At 35.1% G+C, this 17,553-nt stretch overlaps 3 protein-coding genes across 12 annotated transcripts; 2 read left to right on the top strand and 1 right to left on the bottom strand.

The window, feature by feature from the left end:
* Positions 1-1,284: 1,284 nt before the first annotated feature.
* LOC124224992 (uncharacterized) lies at positions 1,285-9,222 on the bottom strand. Of its 6 annotated transcripts, XM_069136623.1 has the most exons (8): positions 8,860-9,220; positions 8,637-8,748; positions 5,754-5,957; positions 5,186-5,657; positions 4,897-5,055; positions 4,214-4,393; positions 2,808-2,983; positions 1,286-1,970 (listed from the first exon to the last, which is right to left on the bottom strand). In XM_069136623.1, the coding sequence occupies exons 4-8, from the start codon at positions 5,199-5,201 to the stop codon at positions 1,695-1,697; spliced, it is 807 nt and encodes a 268-aa protein (XP_068992724.1). In that variant the 5' UTR covers positions 5,202-5,657; positions 5,754-5,957; positions 8,637-8,748; positions 8,860-9,220; the 3' UTR covers positions 1,286-1,694. The 6 variants fall into 6 exon arrangements, with proteins under 6 accessions (XP_046493299.1, XP_068992724.1, XP_068992721.1 ...); XM_069136620.1 differs by having other exon boundaries at positions 4,897-5,657; positions 5,754-5,924; positions 8,860-9,221; XM_069136619.1 differs by having other exon boundaries at positions 4,897-5,657; positions 5,754-5,935; positions 8,860-9,221.
* A 744-nt stretch (positions 9,223-9,966) lies between these two features.
* Positions 9,967-11,590, top strand: LOC124222331 (THAP domain-containing protein 5-like). 3 transcript variants are annotated; one of them, XM_069134357.1, is made up of 5 exons: positions 9,967-10,115; positions 10,332-10,574; positions 10,642-10,769; positions 10,848-11,131; positions 11,364-11,590. In XM_069134357.1, the coding sequence occupies exons 1-4, from the start codon at positions 10,054-10,056 to the stop codon at positions 10,886-10,888; spliced, it is 474 nt and encodes a 157-aa protein (XP_068990458.1). In that variant the 5' UTR covers positions 9,967-10,053; the 3' UTR covers positions 10,889-11,131; positions 11,364-11,590. The 3 variants fall into 3 exon arrangements, 2 of the variants coding, with proteins under 2 accessions (XP_068990458.1, XP_046489328.1); XM_046633372.2 differs by having other exon boundaries at positions 9,968-10,115; positions 10,642-10,817; positions 11,021-11,131; XR_011176626.1 differs by having other exon boundaries at positions 9,975-10,224; positions 10,642-10,817; positions 11,021-11,131.
* Positions 11,591-13,920: 2,330 nt separating this feature from the next.
* On the top strand, positions 13,921-16,571 carry Tfb4 (transcription factor B4). 3 transcript variants are annotated; one of them, XM_046630150.2, is made up of 6 exons: positions 13,921-13,985; positions 14,461-14,957; positions 15,098-15,220; positions 15,634-15,769; positions 16,193-16,229; positions 16,417-16,571. In XM_046630150.2, exons 1-6 carry the CDS (start codon positions 13,976-13,978, stop codon positions 16,490-16,492), a joined length of 879 nt encoding a protein of 292 aa, XP_046486106.1. In that variant the 5' UTR covers positions 13,921-13,975; the 3' UTR covers positions 16,493-16,571. The 3 variants fall into 3 exon arrangements, with proteins under 3 accessions (XP_046486106.1, XP_046486115.1, XP_046486125.1); XM_046630159.2 differs by having other exon boundaries at positions 13,944-14,002; XM_046630169.2 differs by lacking the exon at positions 13,921-13,985 and adding an exon at positions 14,035-14,350.
* The last annotated feature ends 982 nt before the right edge of the window (positions 16,572-17,553 follow it).

The raw sequence follows: 17,553 nt of genomic DNA on the forward strand, positions 1-17,553 counted from the left end.
CTGGTTGTCTTTGTCTAATCACGCATGCGCTGGCGTGCCGAAAGTGTTGACACAAACATAACCTGCTTCATACTCTATTTGGATATGATGGATATGATTATACTAAAAAAGGAGGTTGGTATTCCACAGAATATATCGATGAAGTAGTCAAACATATTAGCGGTTCTATAGTATTTTCATTAAAGAATAAAATTCATTGTAAACAGTGCGTTGCTATGATAGAAGGGAATACTGATAACAGCAGCTATTCCAAATTAACTGAACTAAGAAATCGTGGAGGCTTGCACTTTGCATCTGACGACGTAAACTTTATTTGTATTAATGCTGAAAAAATGTTACGTCAAAATCGACATTTAACATTTTTTCAAATATTATGGATAGAGTTGTCTCGGAAACTCTGAAAATATTACCAAACACGATATTAGATGATGGTAAACATTCTGTGTAACAAGATCCCTTGTGTGACCACAGACATAAATTGATTTCACTTATATTGTATGTTAGTTTATTTAAATTATACTAATACTACTATTCATAGTCTCACTACTGATTACAATATTTTTTTATATATGTTTTCGTATTGAGCGCGGCCGAGACTCGCCTGCTGAGCATGCGTGATTAGACAAAGACAACCAAACTCCCTAGTTGCCCTCTCTCTTTCTATTGCGTGCTGGTCGCATCGGCTGACTCACGTACTCTATTCTTATATCTCTTTGATAGGAAGGGGCTTGGAGTGGCCGGACCTGTCTATAAGACCGTGCCCATGACTTATTGAATTGACACATATTCTAAGGTCAATTTCCACGGTTATAAGTTATGTTACATTTATAGAGATTAAGTCCGTGATTGAGATTGAGTTTGTTTCGCGCTCGGCCAACTATGGCGCTGTACGTTTCCTGTGCTGTTAACTTAACTGTCCCGCTAGGGACTTTTTGTAATGTGTTCTTTTTTCCAATTTTTTAACTAAACCGTACACCCCCTTTATTTGTAATCGAGTATTCCACACACATTCTTTGAGACCAATCCCAAGCTGCTTACCTAAAAATTTATGCACACCGCTAACCCTATGCAGATCTGCCTAACAAAATTTTAATCACACATGTAGGCTTGCAAGTAATTCTAGTTTTTGGCACTGATTCACTCGTTGAATGTGGGTGTAATGTGAACCGAGCGGATGATTGCAGAATGCTGTTTTCTTTAGCATTTGATCTACTGCACATTGAAAACTGTACACGCAGTTTTTGTATCCTTTTCCTAGCTAAATTATACTCTGCTGATTCTATTTTTCAGATGTATTTATAAATCTTTATTGAAAATATATTTGCATATTATAAAATTAGCACATTGTATCATGTGTTTTTGAGATGTACACAAGTTTCTTACAGGTTTATTCATGAGAAATTGGGGCCCTAGATTCAACAATAACAGCAAAAAGCAGGTCTAGCTGACGTGAAAAGTAATATTTTATAAATCCGTTATGGCACCCAAACTGTAACACAATACTATAATTTCAAACTACTTCACTTAACTCAGGTAATCGATTCAAAATAAAATATTATAAATAGCGTTGTAAATAGTCAAGTGATTGTATAAATTTTATTCTTTAATAATAAACGTAACAAAAAAAAGATTTCTTCGACCAAACAATTTCAGGGCTTCCAAATTTCACACGTATCACAGACGATCATCACATTTTACTCAACTTTGGGCTTGACGTATCGTTGTCTGGCGACACGAGTTATCAAGCTTTTTGTCATAGCATTGTGATCTGCTTCACTTATTTTTCTCAGATTCATTCCAAACATAAATAACCTGCCAAGTTCTATATCATCATTAGTAAGCTTGCTAACATTCTTTTGATGTCGGATATCCATGGCACAAAACCCAATGACATGCACGTAGTCGTATAACAGAACTTCATCGTAACAGAATTCTTTACCTCTTGCTTGAAACCATAAGCTTTGAATATGCTGAAAGAAAAAATAGTTTACTGAGAAATTCAATTTAAATTAATTTCACTCCACTTTCAATCAATTTCATTCATTGTGCCTTCTCTTCATTCTGGTATTCAAACATAGTTGTTACATTTTCAGCTTAATTTTAGTAGTACATATTCTAGTGCGTCCCGAAACCATTTCAAATAGTATGTAGTTTTCCTCTGCAAGCTTCGAAATAACGAGAATAACCCTACTGAAAATGTTCATATGTCAAATCATAAAATGTTTTGAAAGAATTCAGCATGTAATTTATTCCATGAATTATCTTGTAAATTTGATAAAATATATATGAAATCACATAGGAGAGACAAGGCACAGGGCTAAGGCAGGTAGAGAATAAGTAGTAATAAGGTAGGAAGTAAGAATAGTGTAAGAAAATATGTAAAAGGATTGTAAAACGTGGGAGAAACGGGAGTCATAACCCCAAGGGGAATAATAAATATTACATACATATTAGAAATTATATAATAAATCACCAAAGGTCGAATCATCAGATATATTAGATCAAAATTCATATAGTTTACGATATAGTTGATTAAATGTTTTTTGATCTGGTATACCTAATGATTTGTGCTCTCTTAATTTATTATGTGATTTCTTATATATTTTATCGAATTAACAAAATAAATCATATAATAAATTACACGTCAAATTCTTTCAAACATTATATGATTCAACACATGAACATTTTCAGTGGGGAAGTTATTGCTTCTGATAGATTAGACATTTATCAAAGAATAATACCCTTATTCGAAAAAATATTTGTTGAACATTGTATCAGATCATGAATTTCATAATAATGCAACCTACAGTCTGATAAGAATATGGTGCGCTAGGCGCAAGTCCAAATGGAGGTTTCAGCTCAAGTTTTTTCTCCTTATGGGCAAAAGACTCATCATCACTTGACTCTTGAGAATCTGTTGACTCATCTTCATTTACTGGTTTCTTTGGACATAATACCGGAACTATGCCAGTGCTGTCATCCACTGCAATACATGCACATTAATTAATGTGTAAAAAGTGAAGTGTGTGTCATAAAAACGGAAGAAAACAAATATCTTTACTAAATTATGGTTGTTTTATTAGGGTTATTATTTTTAATCCCTAATCCCTAAATCCCTAAGAAATCCCTAGAAATCTCGCTGGGTTGGATTAAAAAAAAATGATTAAAGTTAAATCTTAGGTAATTTTTAACAAGGGATTCTATGGTGACCATCGATTTGATCTTGAATCCCATCTTCAAGGTCATTTTGTGGTTAACTTTGATTTTTCAAAAAGAAACTATCAGTTTTGATACCAACATCAGAAAGAGCAGGAAGTGTTATGTTCAAATATGTGTTAAGGTCTAGGGTCAACGTGACCTCTGCAGGTCAAATAAAGGTCAAAAGTATGCTTGGTAACAATAATGCAGGTAATTTTTGAAGATCTGCGTCTCACACAAGATGTTTCACAAAAAAGTTGTCAGCTTTGATCAGGATGATCTGATTAGCTTCTGAAAATTGATCTTGAAGTAAAACTTCAAGGTTCACTATTTTTTATTGAAGTTATCATTATCATTGCCAGCATTCTTCTTCTGGCACGAGGCAGCAACAACGATGTTCCTCTTGCCTCTCACTTTTGGGTGCTTTTGGGTGCATTTTACAATAGAATTGGTTACTGTCAAGAAGTTCATGGATAACAATTCGAGCATCTATTATGAATTGATTCATGTTGTAAAATACACCCATAAGCACCCAAAAGTGAGAGGCATGGGAAACTCACTCCAAAAAACACCCCAAAGGGAATAGAATTCTTCTACGTCCAGTTGAACGTAAGATTTTCCGCTCTTTCCGATGCTGGCATCAAAAATGGGGGTTGCCTTTTGAAAAATCAAACTTGACCTTGAAGATGCGGGTCAAAATGAAATCAAAAGACACCATTGAATCCCTTGTTAATAATGATCTAAGATTTAACCTTTGTATTTTTTTTTCACCAAACCCCGTGAGATTTCTAGGAGTTTCCATACTTTTGCCCTATCTTGTTCATGTAATAACAGTATTATAATCAGCTAATTGCAATAACATAGATGGCTGATCATTAAGGTGCAGATTCTTATCACAAAGTGTTATTTCTCTGAAGAAAATTGAGTTTATTTCAGTGTAGTTTGGCTCTGTGGACACTCTGCACTGTCACAGGCTAAATCGTGTAATCAGTGTTGCATAAGTTAATGGATTTACCAGTATATGAGATGTATTTTTGCAGTTCTATCTTGTCTGTGACAATGCCAATAATTTCAATTTTATCTATCTTAACATCAGGCATATTTTTTGGGTGAAAATGTACATATTCCGACCCAATGTAAGGTATCAGGCGGTATACTTCTGAAATTAGTAGAGGTAAAGATGCATTTTCATTACCTGAAATAAAATTAAAAGTGAACTTTTTAAAAAAATACAATATAAGAATTGTGATTTTGGAAGAAATTTTCTTTCATGGTGTCAGCTTTTCTTTCAAATGTGTAGCCTTCTGTTCGATGCGTAAACAGTATTGTGTAAAGGGTGTCTAATAGGAAGTTGCTTAAACTAATCGACTGTCATTTCAAAACACGTGCACAGAATCAGAAAAGCCAATTTGCTTTAAATAGAGGAAACTGCAGTTTTAAACGCACATAAATAAAACTCAGTCAAATATTTTTTACGTCAATTTATTACATCTTATAAAAATAACGAAAAAGTACGGTGATTAAGGATAGATATTTTCGAAGTGCAAACCATTAGATTGTGCATAAAAATCAATTCTCTTTTGAAAACTGTGAAAAACTTTGTCTAACATATCGTTCGTAATGCCGCAAACCACTTCCTGGATGGCCGTGATCAGTTCTTCTACTGTGCTGGGGTTTTTAGCGTAACAATGATCTAACCCCACAAGAAAAAATCACAAGGGTCCAGGTCTGGTGAGTACGGAGGCCATTCTAGTCTGCCTTGAGCAAATTTAGGGTACCCCAGACTGATTACTCGATTCCCATATACGCGATGAATAGCTTCAAACACCTCATGAGTCCAGTACGGCGTCGCTCGATCTTGCATGAAGTAAAAATTTTTAACCAGTCCCCTCTTTTTTGCATAAGGAAAGAATTTCGTTTCCAAAAGCTGTTTGTAACTTTCTGCTGTTACCGTAGATTCCAAGAATTGCAAATAAATTCCTTTTACCGAAATTGCTGCCCATGCCGTTACTTTCCGTGGATGAAAGGACTTCGCTAGCGATATGTTGGGATTTTGCGTTCCCCAAAACCGGTACCTTTGCTTGTTTACGTACCCATTCATCCAAAAATGTGCTTCATCGCAATAAATAATCAATTCCTCATTAAGTTCTTTGGCTTCAAACATTCCTGTAATAGTGTTATAAAATTCAATGCGTTTCGTCATGGCATGTTCAGTTAACAATTGATGAGTGCTTATTTTATATAGATGTAACTTTAAAAAATATTTTAAAATGTTGTGTAATGATGATTTGGTTATTTTTAATGGTTGAACAGCTTTCCGAATCTAATCATTTGGATTTTATTTGAAATAATTCTCAATTTCGTTGATCTTCTCTGGTATAGTCACTGTAACAGATGGACCTGGCAACTCGTGTCTACGGTCCTGGAGTGTACCATACTCCACAAAGTTATCGATTATTCTACAAAAATTAACATACAATTACTTCAATGTAATTTAATTGAATTGAAACATAAGTTGTGTGATAGATGAATATGAATAAATATTAAATTCTTACCTTTTCAGAGTGTTTTCACTGGCAACTCTATGAGTTTCAAACTTAGTACGAAACCCTCTATACGCATTACTATATATTTTTCCTCTCGAGAAGAAGCACTCAATAAGATATACTTTTTCTTCCATGGTGAGCTCACTCATTTTGACGCGCGCGTATTTGCTTCAACTACGGCTGGAATAAAACTGCGGGGCCTCAGGTATGCGTCTTAGAAAAAGGACCCATATTGAATGCATGGAGGGAAGACACAATTATTTAGTTTTAGCAACTTCCTATTAGACACCCTTATATATTTTCTTTATATAATGAAAGATAAAATAATAACTAATTTCATGCTTTTGCAGTTCGAGCATTACGCGTAATTCCACAATATCCTAAAGAATAATTGCGTTTCAATCGCACAGTTACATCTAGATTTCTGGAAAGGATTAACCAATCGTAACAGTGTTATACACGAATATACCAATAAGATCGACGCTAGAGGAGTCCAAAGTAGTCATGTTCGAAAACTGTATACATGTTTCGTGATGCGATGGCGATGCAACTGAGATATTCAATCGTTTGAATACTGTACTGAAAATGTAGATAAAAACTGCACTGTGATCGGTTTACTGTGAAAAACGTCAGTTCTGACTGAGAAAAATAATTATCAACTGAATTGCATTTGTACAGTAAAAGTAACCGTAAAAAGTACAGAAATTATTTCAATTTTAGAATAAACATATGACACAATTACGTGCGATTTGCAGTTAATTATGGAATAGAAAATGTAGAAAAAATAAATGCTCATGCCCTCTGATTCTCGGTGGGCTCAGTTTCAATCCGACAGTTTCACTGTTTGGAGAATTTACAGTACTGGCTTTTCAAGTTATACTTGTTGAGCATTGTATGTCATACTTTTTCAGAAGCAACAATAGATTGCGAATGAAGGAGGAAAAATAAGTCTTTACGCCAAGCATAAGGTTACGATATAAATATTGCAAGTATGCTGGGGGAAAAAAGACTGCCTCTATGGTGCGTATGAACTTTAGTGTCCTTATTAGTTTAAATCAAACATTCGATCTTGAGATGACATTCAAGGTTCAAAATTTTCAATCCCTAATGTCTTATCTGATTGCATAATTTCCCACATTTTTCATTTCTGAAGTTAGCGACATGAGTACCATATAAAAAAAAAAAAAATTCGACTCAACCTTGAAATGACATTGATGGTGAAATTCAGTCTCAACTGGATAGCCACAAAAAAATCCTACAACCTTAGTACCCAACAATTTTTCTACGACTCGAAGTTTTGAAGTTATTCAGTCATCTCGGAACTTTTGGGACACTCCATACTATGTGACAATACTATGGTTCACAAGTTTTGTTTCCACAGTAGAGCACAAAAAAAGGAATTGATCATTAGAGTGTCCCAAAAAAACCGACTATTTTTTTTTTTTCAAAGAACATTGGAAAATCGTCAGAGTATCTCTAGAAAATGACCCTGTGAAAATATAAGCTCTTAATATTAATATTTAGAGGTGGCGATTTGTAATTTTCTATTTCCCATTTAAATAACATGGGAAAATTTTTTTTTGAACTTTGGAATTTTGTTATGGGATAACGAGCTACTTCATAAGTATGACAAAATCAGGTCTTATAGGAAATTTGATGCTCTACAAAAAAGGTCGGATTGACATTTTGCGTAAATCCAGCCGTTTCAAAAATATCGAGCCTCAAACTTCGGACTGTTTAAAATTATGCTTTTTTTTCGTAAATACAACAAAAATTAATTTATATGTATTATAAACCCAGAATTATCAACTGAACAATAAATATATGCATATATTTGACGGAATGCAGATCCGAAATTATTAATAATTTGACAAATGATAATTTTTATTGATTTTTAGCGAAAAATATTTACTTACCTATTAATAAATAAACTGTCAAGTTAAACAATTATCACAATAAAATGTAATCAGTAGCGTAATGATACGAGAAGAAACGTATAATAGTACAAAAGCTTGGAAGGCAATTATGTACAATAGTTGGTAGAGGGCGCAAATAACAATTGTATTATTAATCCTACCGAAATTGGGATTACTAATCCACTTAACTTAGCAGATAACAGAAGAAAATTGATATGAAGTGAAATAGACTATAAACATATGACTATGCAAATAGTAAATATATTATTAATACATAATACAAATAAATTTATAATAAACTTCTACGAATTTTTTTAGGTAAGTAAATATTTTTCGCTAAAAATCAATAAAAATTATCATTTGTCAAATTATTAATAATTTCGGATCTGCATTCCGTCAAATATATGCATATATTTATTGTTCAGTTGATAATTCTGGGTTTATAATACATATAAATTAATTTTTGTTGCATTTACGAAAAAAAAGCATAATTTTAAACAGTCCGAAGTTTGAGGCTCGATATTTTTGAAACGGCTGGATTTACGCAAAATGTCAATCAGACCTTTTTTGTAGAGCATCAAATTTCCTATAAGACCTGATTTTGTCATACTTATGAAGTAGCTCGTTATCCCATCACAAAATTCCAAAGTTCAAAAAAAAATTTTCCCGTGTTATTTAAATGGGAAATAGAAAATTACAAATCGCCACCTCTAAATATTAATATTAAGAGCTTATATTTTCACAGGGTCATTTTCTAGAGATACTCTGACGATTTTTCAATGTTCTTTGAAAAAAAAAAAATAGTCAGTTTTTTTGGGACACTCTATTGATCATACTAGGATGGAACAGTGTACAAATTTTTTCTACTGCGATGCTTTCTGTTTGTACTGTTGCAGTAACCACTACTTTGCGTACAGAACGCAGGCAAAAAAACGCATAAACCTACGTACTTGTGTTAATCAAAGTAAATTCTTACCAGGAACTTCAAAGCCGGGCCATTCCTTATCCGCGGAGTGATATATCCGTAAAAAATCAGGATTATGAAACCAATCAGTCATTCTGGAGGAAAAAGAAACTAGTGCGACTGTCTGCAAGATACGAACAGAACAAATTTTGCCAACATTTTTGTGCTTCAAAACTTAAGGTTGATTGTAAACAACGCATGTTTTACCGCAGTATTACAAAAGCAAATTCTGTACCGGGAGGATCAACAGTTTCTGAAGTACGTCCCAGACAACTTATAACAGTACAGGCAGCATACTTTACAGATCATATATTAACATTGTATTAGACGGTTCAAATAGTCCGCAACGATCACGTGCACCGTCGACTCATCTCCGCAATTGAACTTCTCAGATAAATCTAGCTGTATCCTTTTCAGAGCGCGATGATGATATGCATAACCGATTTGACACCATTTACGCAAAACGTACCAGGTGGATTTGTTACGATTTCTTCATGTTTGAGGTTAAGTATTTTTTGCACGTTGATGCCTGTAAGTTGAGTTGCCGGGTTACAGGCGTCATGGTTGCCAGCGCCTCAGTGACAGTGTTTTTTGAACGACTAAATTTCAGTGTGAAATTCCACTGATATATATACAGGGTGTCCCTAAATTGCCTCCCACGGACTAGCCAGCATAATACCTCGTTAAAATCAAACCGAGAATTTCTTTTCCGGAAGATCGTCCGACGCATAGTTTTTGAATTATAAGCGATAGCGCTAGGCCAATCAGAGTGCACCATTTCATCTAGATTTGCCGCCACGGAAATTGCTGTTTTGTTCGTCTGGGTGAATTATTATTATTTGTTTACGAATTAAATATCGGCACCTCCCCTCTTTCGCTGCTGTACCCCTTATGCTTGAGGATGCGCTTCTGTTTACACACACAAGTGTGCGCCCATGGATGTGCGGCCGGCAGCGTATGCCGCGGCAACAATACCGAGGTCAGCGCTCGAGAAGGGGTACAACAGGGAGAGAGGGGAGGTGCCGATATTTAATTTGTAAACGAATAATAATAATTCACCCAGACGAACAAAACAGCAATATCCGTGGCGGCAAATCTAGATGAAATGGTGCACTCTGATTGGCCTAGCGCTATCGCTTATAATTCAAAAACTACGCGTCGGACGAGCTTCCGGAAAAAAAATTCTCGGTTGGATTTTAACGAGGTATCATGCTGGCTAGTCCGTGGGAGGCAATTTAGGGACACCCTGTATACACTGGATTGGATTAAGCGTGGTGCCGTCACGCCAATTGAACGGTAGCCATTTTGTACAGATTCTTGTCACTTCAGATATATATATATATATATATATATATATGTGTGTGTGATATATGTATGTGTATATAATCGATTGCGATGGAAAATTACAGTAACAATTATTGAGGTAACAATGAGTACCTGCGTTTTTTGCAAAACAAAGCAATCAAAATATAGTGGGCGATCATTTCACAAGTGAGTATACAACGCTGAAGCGTTCTGCAAATGATAACTTGCAGAGGTTATGTCAGCATACGAAGTATTTACTAATTATATTTAACGAGTATTATAACGTACGAATCGGGTCAGTAAAAATTCACAATATTTGAATTATGAACCGATCTTATTATAATTGAAATTGAAAACTCGGGTATTATTGACTCAGGGATTAAATTATAATTCGATATGTAGATTTCCCGTGAAAGATGTGTTGCGCCTTCAGCAGTGGTTGAAAGAAATGAAGAGGAAGGACTGGAAGCCAAACCGAAATAGCACATTGTGTTCAGCTCATTTTGCAAATGACTGCTTTGATAGGACAGGATTCCTAATTACATTGAAAAAGAACAGTGTACCAACTATATTTGATAACCCAAAATCAGAGTGTTCATCTTGTCACCGATTAAGGGAATATGGACATGGCTATTCATTCTTCAAGTAAGTACCGTTACTCAATGCAACATAACGTGTGAATTAATAAATTTAAATTCTGCTTGTCATGTAGGTTCCCATTGGATGAACCTGATATTATGAAGCAGTGGATCGCAAATATAAACATTGGACCGTGGTCTCCATCAAGTGATAGCTTTCTGTGTTCCGACCACTTTGAACCCTCTTGCTTTCAGAAGAAAAGTAAAAATTATATAACTTTACGAAAAGGCAGTATCCCAACGTTATTTGGTAAGATCTGAAACTATTAATCCCTTTTAGGTCAGAGAAAACTCAGTGTGCATGAAGACACGTTGATGTGATGCACTATTGCGTCAATGCCGTCGAAGCGGTTAATTACCTACAGATTATAAAGTGCTCTGTTACAGAAAAATCGTGTGTGACACATTTCTGTGTATTTCCATTGTCGTTATTTATTAGTAACTTATCTGTAGGTGAAAACTTGCAGCAGACCGAATTTCAGGATGAATCCGATCGGCCCACCACAGTGAATTTAACCAAATTACATGATCACCTACACATTTGTACCTGATTTGCATGCTCAGGTATGTACATCTTTTTTATTTTCTTTTGATTGTGCTTGTAACTTTTTCTTCATGTGAATGGAATGTGGATTGATACTACTAATTATATTACGGTTGTGGTTTATCGTACGCAACTCTATAAAAATGCCTTAACGTTTGCAAGGAATGTTTTATTCTCCATATTTTTGAATAAAGTTTTTACTCACCCAATTCGATATAATTTAATTCAAAACTTTTTTTTACATGTCTTAAGCTCCACTTTGATGATCAATGGATGGTAAATGGATTCCCTAACGGTTGAATTAGTGTTATACAAATTTTTGAATAATCCGTATGGAATTCAGCCCACCATAGGATGAAGGATAATGGACGGAAACTTCTTAGAATTGAGGACTTCTTTTGAACATAAAGAAAAATCACGCTTAAATACAAGTTTTTCGTCATATTATTTAATGATCTTTTACACCATATAATTGTAAATAATAATATACTTTCGAAAAAATGATTTGTTCTTCATTTAATGTGTCAAACATTATTTTACTCGTCAAAAACTTTTTTGTGTGACGAATATATCGTTAGATCTAAATAGCATATATTACGCAGTTCAAATCTAGCGCGCATTTTGTGACAACTTTCTGTACAAGATGGCGGAAATTCAATTGTTCAATTGGACGCACGAGCTTACACGTAGAGTATACGGTAATATCCAATCCAGTGTATATATATATCAGTGACCCAGACCTGTCTATAAGACCGTGGTCATGGGTTATGTTATGTTTATTGCATGGACTTATGAACGGAGCCTCGCCTAGCGCGGCTACAGCGAAAGACGGAAGGGGAATCAGCGCCGTCAGCCATATTGATGAGCTAAATAGATATAGATAGACAATTATACATATCAGCTAAATATATATATACATATGAATACCACGGATATATATAGGTATAAGCGTTTACGGCTTGCACCATGGCTTGCACTTTGACGGATCATTGTTGTTATTGTATGGGTTAGGTCAGAAGGTAGCCAATAATTTTCCACAGCGATATTTTTAATTGAATAATGAGTGAGAATAATATACAACATGCCTTATTGTGTATCTCCTAACTGCAAAAACAGATCTTTTTCAAAACCCAAAAATCAATGTGAGATCGAAGTAGAGAATAAGACTACATTTCACCTGTAAGTATACGTAACGCTTCTGGAATTGTGAATAATGTCAATGCTGTGATACCAGGTAATGTATTTGTATCTATATTCATTCCTGTTTGGTTCTTTCTTTGTATACATTCATACTGAGTATTATTTTGATTCTATGTCAGCTGCATACCTATACAGTTCGAGGAAATAGTTTATGGCCACGATCTGTCCGAGAAACTAATATTACCTAAAGTGAATCGTTTAAACATGGCGCCCGAAACTTAGTTCATCTATATGGCCGCCATGCTACCACATATACTCTCCCCAAGATTCATGCCCCTCGCCGACAAGCCTAGCTTGCGCTCCGTCCATAAGTCCATGGTTTATTGAGATTGAGTTTGTTTCTCGCTCGGCCGACTATGGCGCTGTAGGTTTTTCTGTGTTGCCAAAATAACTGTCTAGTGGAAAAAATTAGCCGTCTCAGATTCGTTGTCCCCAAGTGTAGTACATATACATACATGCTCTAAGCTCCAATCATAGGCTTACAAAGATAGACTGAGCGCTCCTATAAGAGGCACTGAAGCTTACATATAAACGACAGAGATATGACGGAAGTACTGCTCTTTTCAATCGGTTTCATAGCGGGAGACAAGGGCGCAGTGGAAGTGGAACAGCTATAGATTCGCCTCATTCTCCTCTACCGCCTCGATCCCCGCCACATATATCGTCAGAGAGAGAAAGGAGTACTCCCGGCATATTTCTGTCCTTTAAATGTTTGGTTCAAGCGGCTCATAAGAGCGCTCAGTCTATCTTATAAGTCTATGGCTCCATGCTACGAGGTGGGGAAAAGTCAGCGCCACTTATCTTGCCGTGGCTACAATCAGTACTAAAGAGTAATGAGGAATTGGTAGCGGAAAATTCGAATGTAGAGTAGGGAATACTTTTCCACGTATTATAAAATTATTACTAAAAGAAGGCTAATTAAATAGATGATTTAATTAGACCGGTATACATATATTCGATGTCTCATAGATAATATGTTCGTCGCCAATTTCGCTAAATCTCGGTCGTGGAGCTCGATGTTTCCATATAAGAAATGCATTTTTTTCATTTTTGGAAACCTATGCCGCACACATCTTACATCAAAACAATTCAAAACACAGCACTTTGCTTTTCTAGGTATATTTGCTTACAACACTTTTTATATCAGGAGAATCAGAACGAACGCCTTCAATCCACAGGTAGTTGTGAAATGTAACACAATCTTAGGTATTTATACGGTTAAAAATACAAAAAAGTCTTAATAATACGTGTATTAATAATAAAAAATATGCAAATCACATGAAAAAATGGAAAACCAGTACTTTGAGGAAATATTAATACTTACGCTAACAACACTCTTTGCAGTAATTACAGTATTAATTTTTTTATTTTTTTTTAATAATTTCAATTCATCCTTAATTTTGTGTTTTGTTTCAAATTTTCAAATTCTTTTATTTATTTGCTGAGCCTGAGCTGCACATTGTAGTTTGCCTTCTTCTTTCAATTTTCACCACAATATAAATCCTCAGTCAACGGTGTCTGTATGCTTTGAGCTGTTAGTAACATCTAGTAAGTTACTGAACTGCTGTTGTTTTCTGCTGTCCATGAAATCTCACCTTTATTCGGGGCCTGGCGACACTGATAAGTAGAATTCACGCCATCCACGGATATGTCAAGAAGTAAACATGGCCAATGGTGAGTACTCACGAAAGGTTCGTATCAATAAATAATTAGTGAAACTGCGATCCCAAGACGTTTAGAACATATTAAACGACATCATTTCATTGAATATATTTTTACAAATCCATATACGCGTTTTCACGATTACAACTCACCTATCAATTCCCTAACCTACAAATATTGTTTTGTTTGCCTGTATCGTAATATTGAACGTCAATCGTACATTTAGCAGTAGTCTTATTTTTTGCGATGATTCAGATAAGTACATACTGAAGACTACTGACTTACTGACTATTCAAATTATTTACATGCAAATTATATGTTTAAGCTAATCTGACGATTTGAAGTATATGCACATTCGTGAAGAGTATATCCTACTGGTATTGCAATTCAGTATAATATTTTAATCTTATTTAAGTAAAAAACCTGTTGCTGAATTATTTGACCCCCCTCTGAGGGACTTACATTTATCTCCTTTACTTTTCTTCAGGGGTGGAGAAAAGCTTGCTGGTTATAGTGTTAGACACAAATCCAGTTCAGAAATTCGTGCGTCAAGATACAAGGATATTGACGCAATGCCTGGACTCTGTTATTGTATTTGCCAATGCCCACCTCATGCAAAAGTCAAACAACCAGCTGGCTGTCATGGCGTGCCATTCTCATTCATCGACCTTCTTGTACCCTGACGAAAAGCCAATGGAAGTCCGGCAGATAGACGGACAATACGAAGGTTTTATGATGGTTGAAAGAACAGTCAGACAAAATCTGCAGAAATTAATTCATGAAATTGTTACAAATAAACCTTTGAATACTGAGAGCCTGATCGGCGGAGCTTTAGCCATGGCACTGTGCTATATCGTCAGACTGGAGCGGGAAAAAGCTGCTGGTGAAAAAATACATTCAAGAATTTTGGTTGTAACTGGGAGCAATGATTCTGCATCTCAATATATGAACTATATGAACGTCTTCTTCACTGCCCAGAAATTGGTAAACTTTCGTAGAAATATATTTTTTATTTGTCACGAGTCTTCTAATTGAAAGTAATTTGAAAATGAGCCAAGCAAATTACTTCGCCAGAAATAAAACAGAATAAGGTATTTTTCACAACCAATTTCTCATGGTTTTAGGGTGTTGTAGTCGATGTTTGCAGTTTGGATCAAGAACTGGGATTACTTCAACAAGGCTGTGACATAACAGGTGGAAATTATTTAAAAATACCACAACTGGCTGGTCTCCTGCAGTATTTGCTGGTAATAATACGATAATATTCTTACGATATATGTCTACATATTTTCTTTATTCAGTTTAGTCAAAGCCAGCAAGGCAACTTTTGAAATGCAGTTAGAATGATGGGGATTTCATAATATCAAACTGGAAACATTGGTATTTCTACTTTTGATATTAAGCTATTATTTTGTCCATTAAAGCTTTCAACTTTGCATCCATACTTCTGCAGATATGATGATACTTTTTGTAACATTACCTTGCAGCCGAAAAACTGAATAAACGAATTCTACCACAAAGTATGGTGACCCACACTTAAAAATGTATACACCTCATGTCTATTTGTTTACGCTGATTATTAGAGCGAAAACTTATTTGCATACTAGTCTTAGGTGGATGGGCTTACTCTCTTATGTATTAAATTACTTCAATTTTCCAGTGGGTGTTCCTTCCTGATCCTAAGGTTCGCAGTAAGCTAGTCTTACCTCCCCCAGTCAAGGTGGATTACAGGGCGGCTTGTTTCTGCCATCGAGAACTTGTCGATATTGGATACGTTTGTTCTGTGTGTTTGTCGAGTAAGTATTATTCAATGGTTTCTAATGATGAATTTACATCTTTTACTTTTGAACCAAAGTTTTTCGATTTATAGTAGTATAAAATCATTTTCGACCTCAGTATCAAACTGTCAGCTACATTTTTGTATTTGTGTAACGGATTGAGGGTTACAGTGAGAATTTGAGTTCTAGTGCAAAAGACTATGCGAGCAATTCTTGAAATAATGATGGAGTGAGTCATCATAACATGATGACACGAAGATTGGCGAAGATTTCTTGTCCAAATTTGTGTTAAAAATTAATTACGTTCTTTTAAGATGAGTCGATGGTACAAAATACTAAACACCTATTCTTTATAGTAAAAATATTACCTATGTACCGCTTTCGATGTTAACTTTAACTTCAGAAGCGAATTTGGTATAAACGGAGTATTTATTTTCACAGTATTCTGCAAGTTCAGCCCCATCTGCACGACATGTCAGTAAGTATGTTTGTTTATCAGGGGTGGATGTGTCATGAACTTAATTTGCCAGGAAATAGAGGTAGATAATTTAAATAATTCATACGGTGGTTTTTGTTTCCTTCTTTCTCTTTGATTTTTATAAAAATGTGAGAAATTAATTACCGCGAAACTGGTGGCTAATCGCTGATTTTGCTTGCTTCCTCAGCACTGTATTCAAGATGCCTGGTCCTATGCCCACGAAGATAAAGAAGAAAAAGAAAAATCCAGACATAGTACACTGACTGTTTGTACTATCAACTATATTGTATAATTACCTGTGTCCGATATTCTTATCTCTTTCCAATAAAAATTTGTAAAATATGTGCTTTGCTGAATTTTCTACTAATTATACCGTTAGGGTGACACTATTTTCTTTCCCTGACATTTTTGATATTTCTGTGCAATCTGAAGAAAAATGGGTTGTAGACCATGTCATTCTAACGGAAAATGTACGTGATATTGAAGCAATTGTTTGAGTACGTATAGTTATACCTAAATGTTCTCTAACCCAACAAGAATGCAAACTTTACGAGGGTATTTTACCATGGAAAGTGATACTTCGAAGTATTAACCTCTAAGCCGCCGCTTGGCCAGTACACTGTACACTGTTGAATACTCAAGGATACATGCATGGGGCTATTCGTTCAGGGATATCACAAATCTCTAATTCACAGTAATTATGGAAGTAGAATTCACTTTCATCCTTCATAAAGAATACTTCCATCCCAATATTTATTAATCCAATTTAAAATTCATTTCTCGTGAAACCACCTTCTATTCCAATTATTACAAATCAAGTACAATTCCATCTTTTAAATAGACACGTAGATTACAAATCCTAATCTGTTTTCGATGAAGTGAAATAAAATAAAAATTAGCATTAAATTTCGCGCCGGGTAGGGGAGAAGTGGGCAAAATGGGCCCCTTAAGAGAGAAATATAACGTCAAATCAATTCCGCTAACGCAATTTTTTTGTCGTTGGCCTAAAAATGTATCTCAAGCATTATCGACATTTTTTGATATCCCATTTGATTGTACAGAGGGTCCATTTTATCCGCTTCTCTTCTATACGTGGTTATCGGATTAGGTTGATTTCTCATGAAGTTATATAACCATCAAATCAGTTATAAAATCCGTGTCACCGCCATATTATGCAACACTTTATGCCCAATGAACCAATTTTGACCCTTGCCATTTTTAATTTCACTGAAACTTTGTTAGGCTATGATATGCCCCGAAAAATTTTTCTGATAAGCCTGTATATAGTCTGATAGGTCCATATATGGTCATACCAGAAAATGAT

Source organism: Neodiprion pinetum, chromosome 1 (assembly GCF_021155775.2).
Source record: "Neodiprion pinetum isolate iyNeoPine1 chromosome 1, iyNeoPine1.2, whole genome shotgun sequence".
Taxonomy (NCBI): domain Eukaryota; kingdom Metazoa; phylum Arthropoda; class Insecta; order Hymenoptera; family Diprionidae; genus Neodiprion; species Neodiprion pinetum.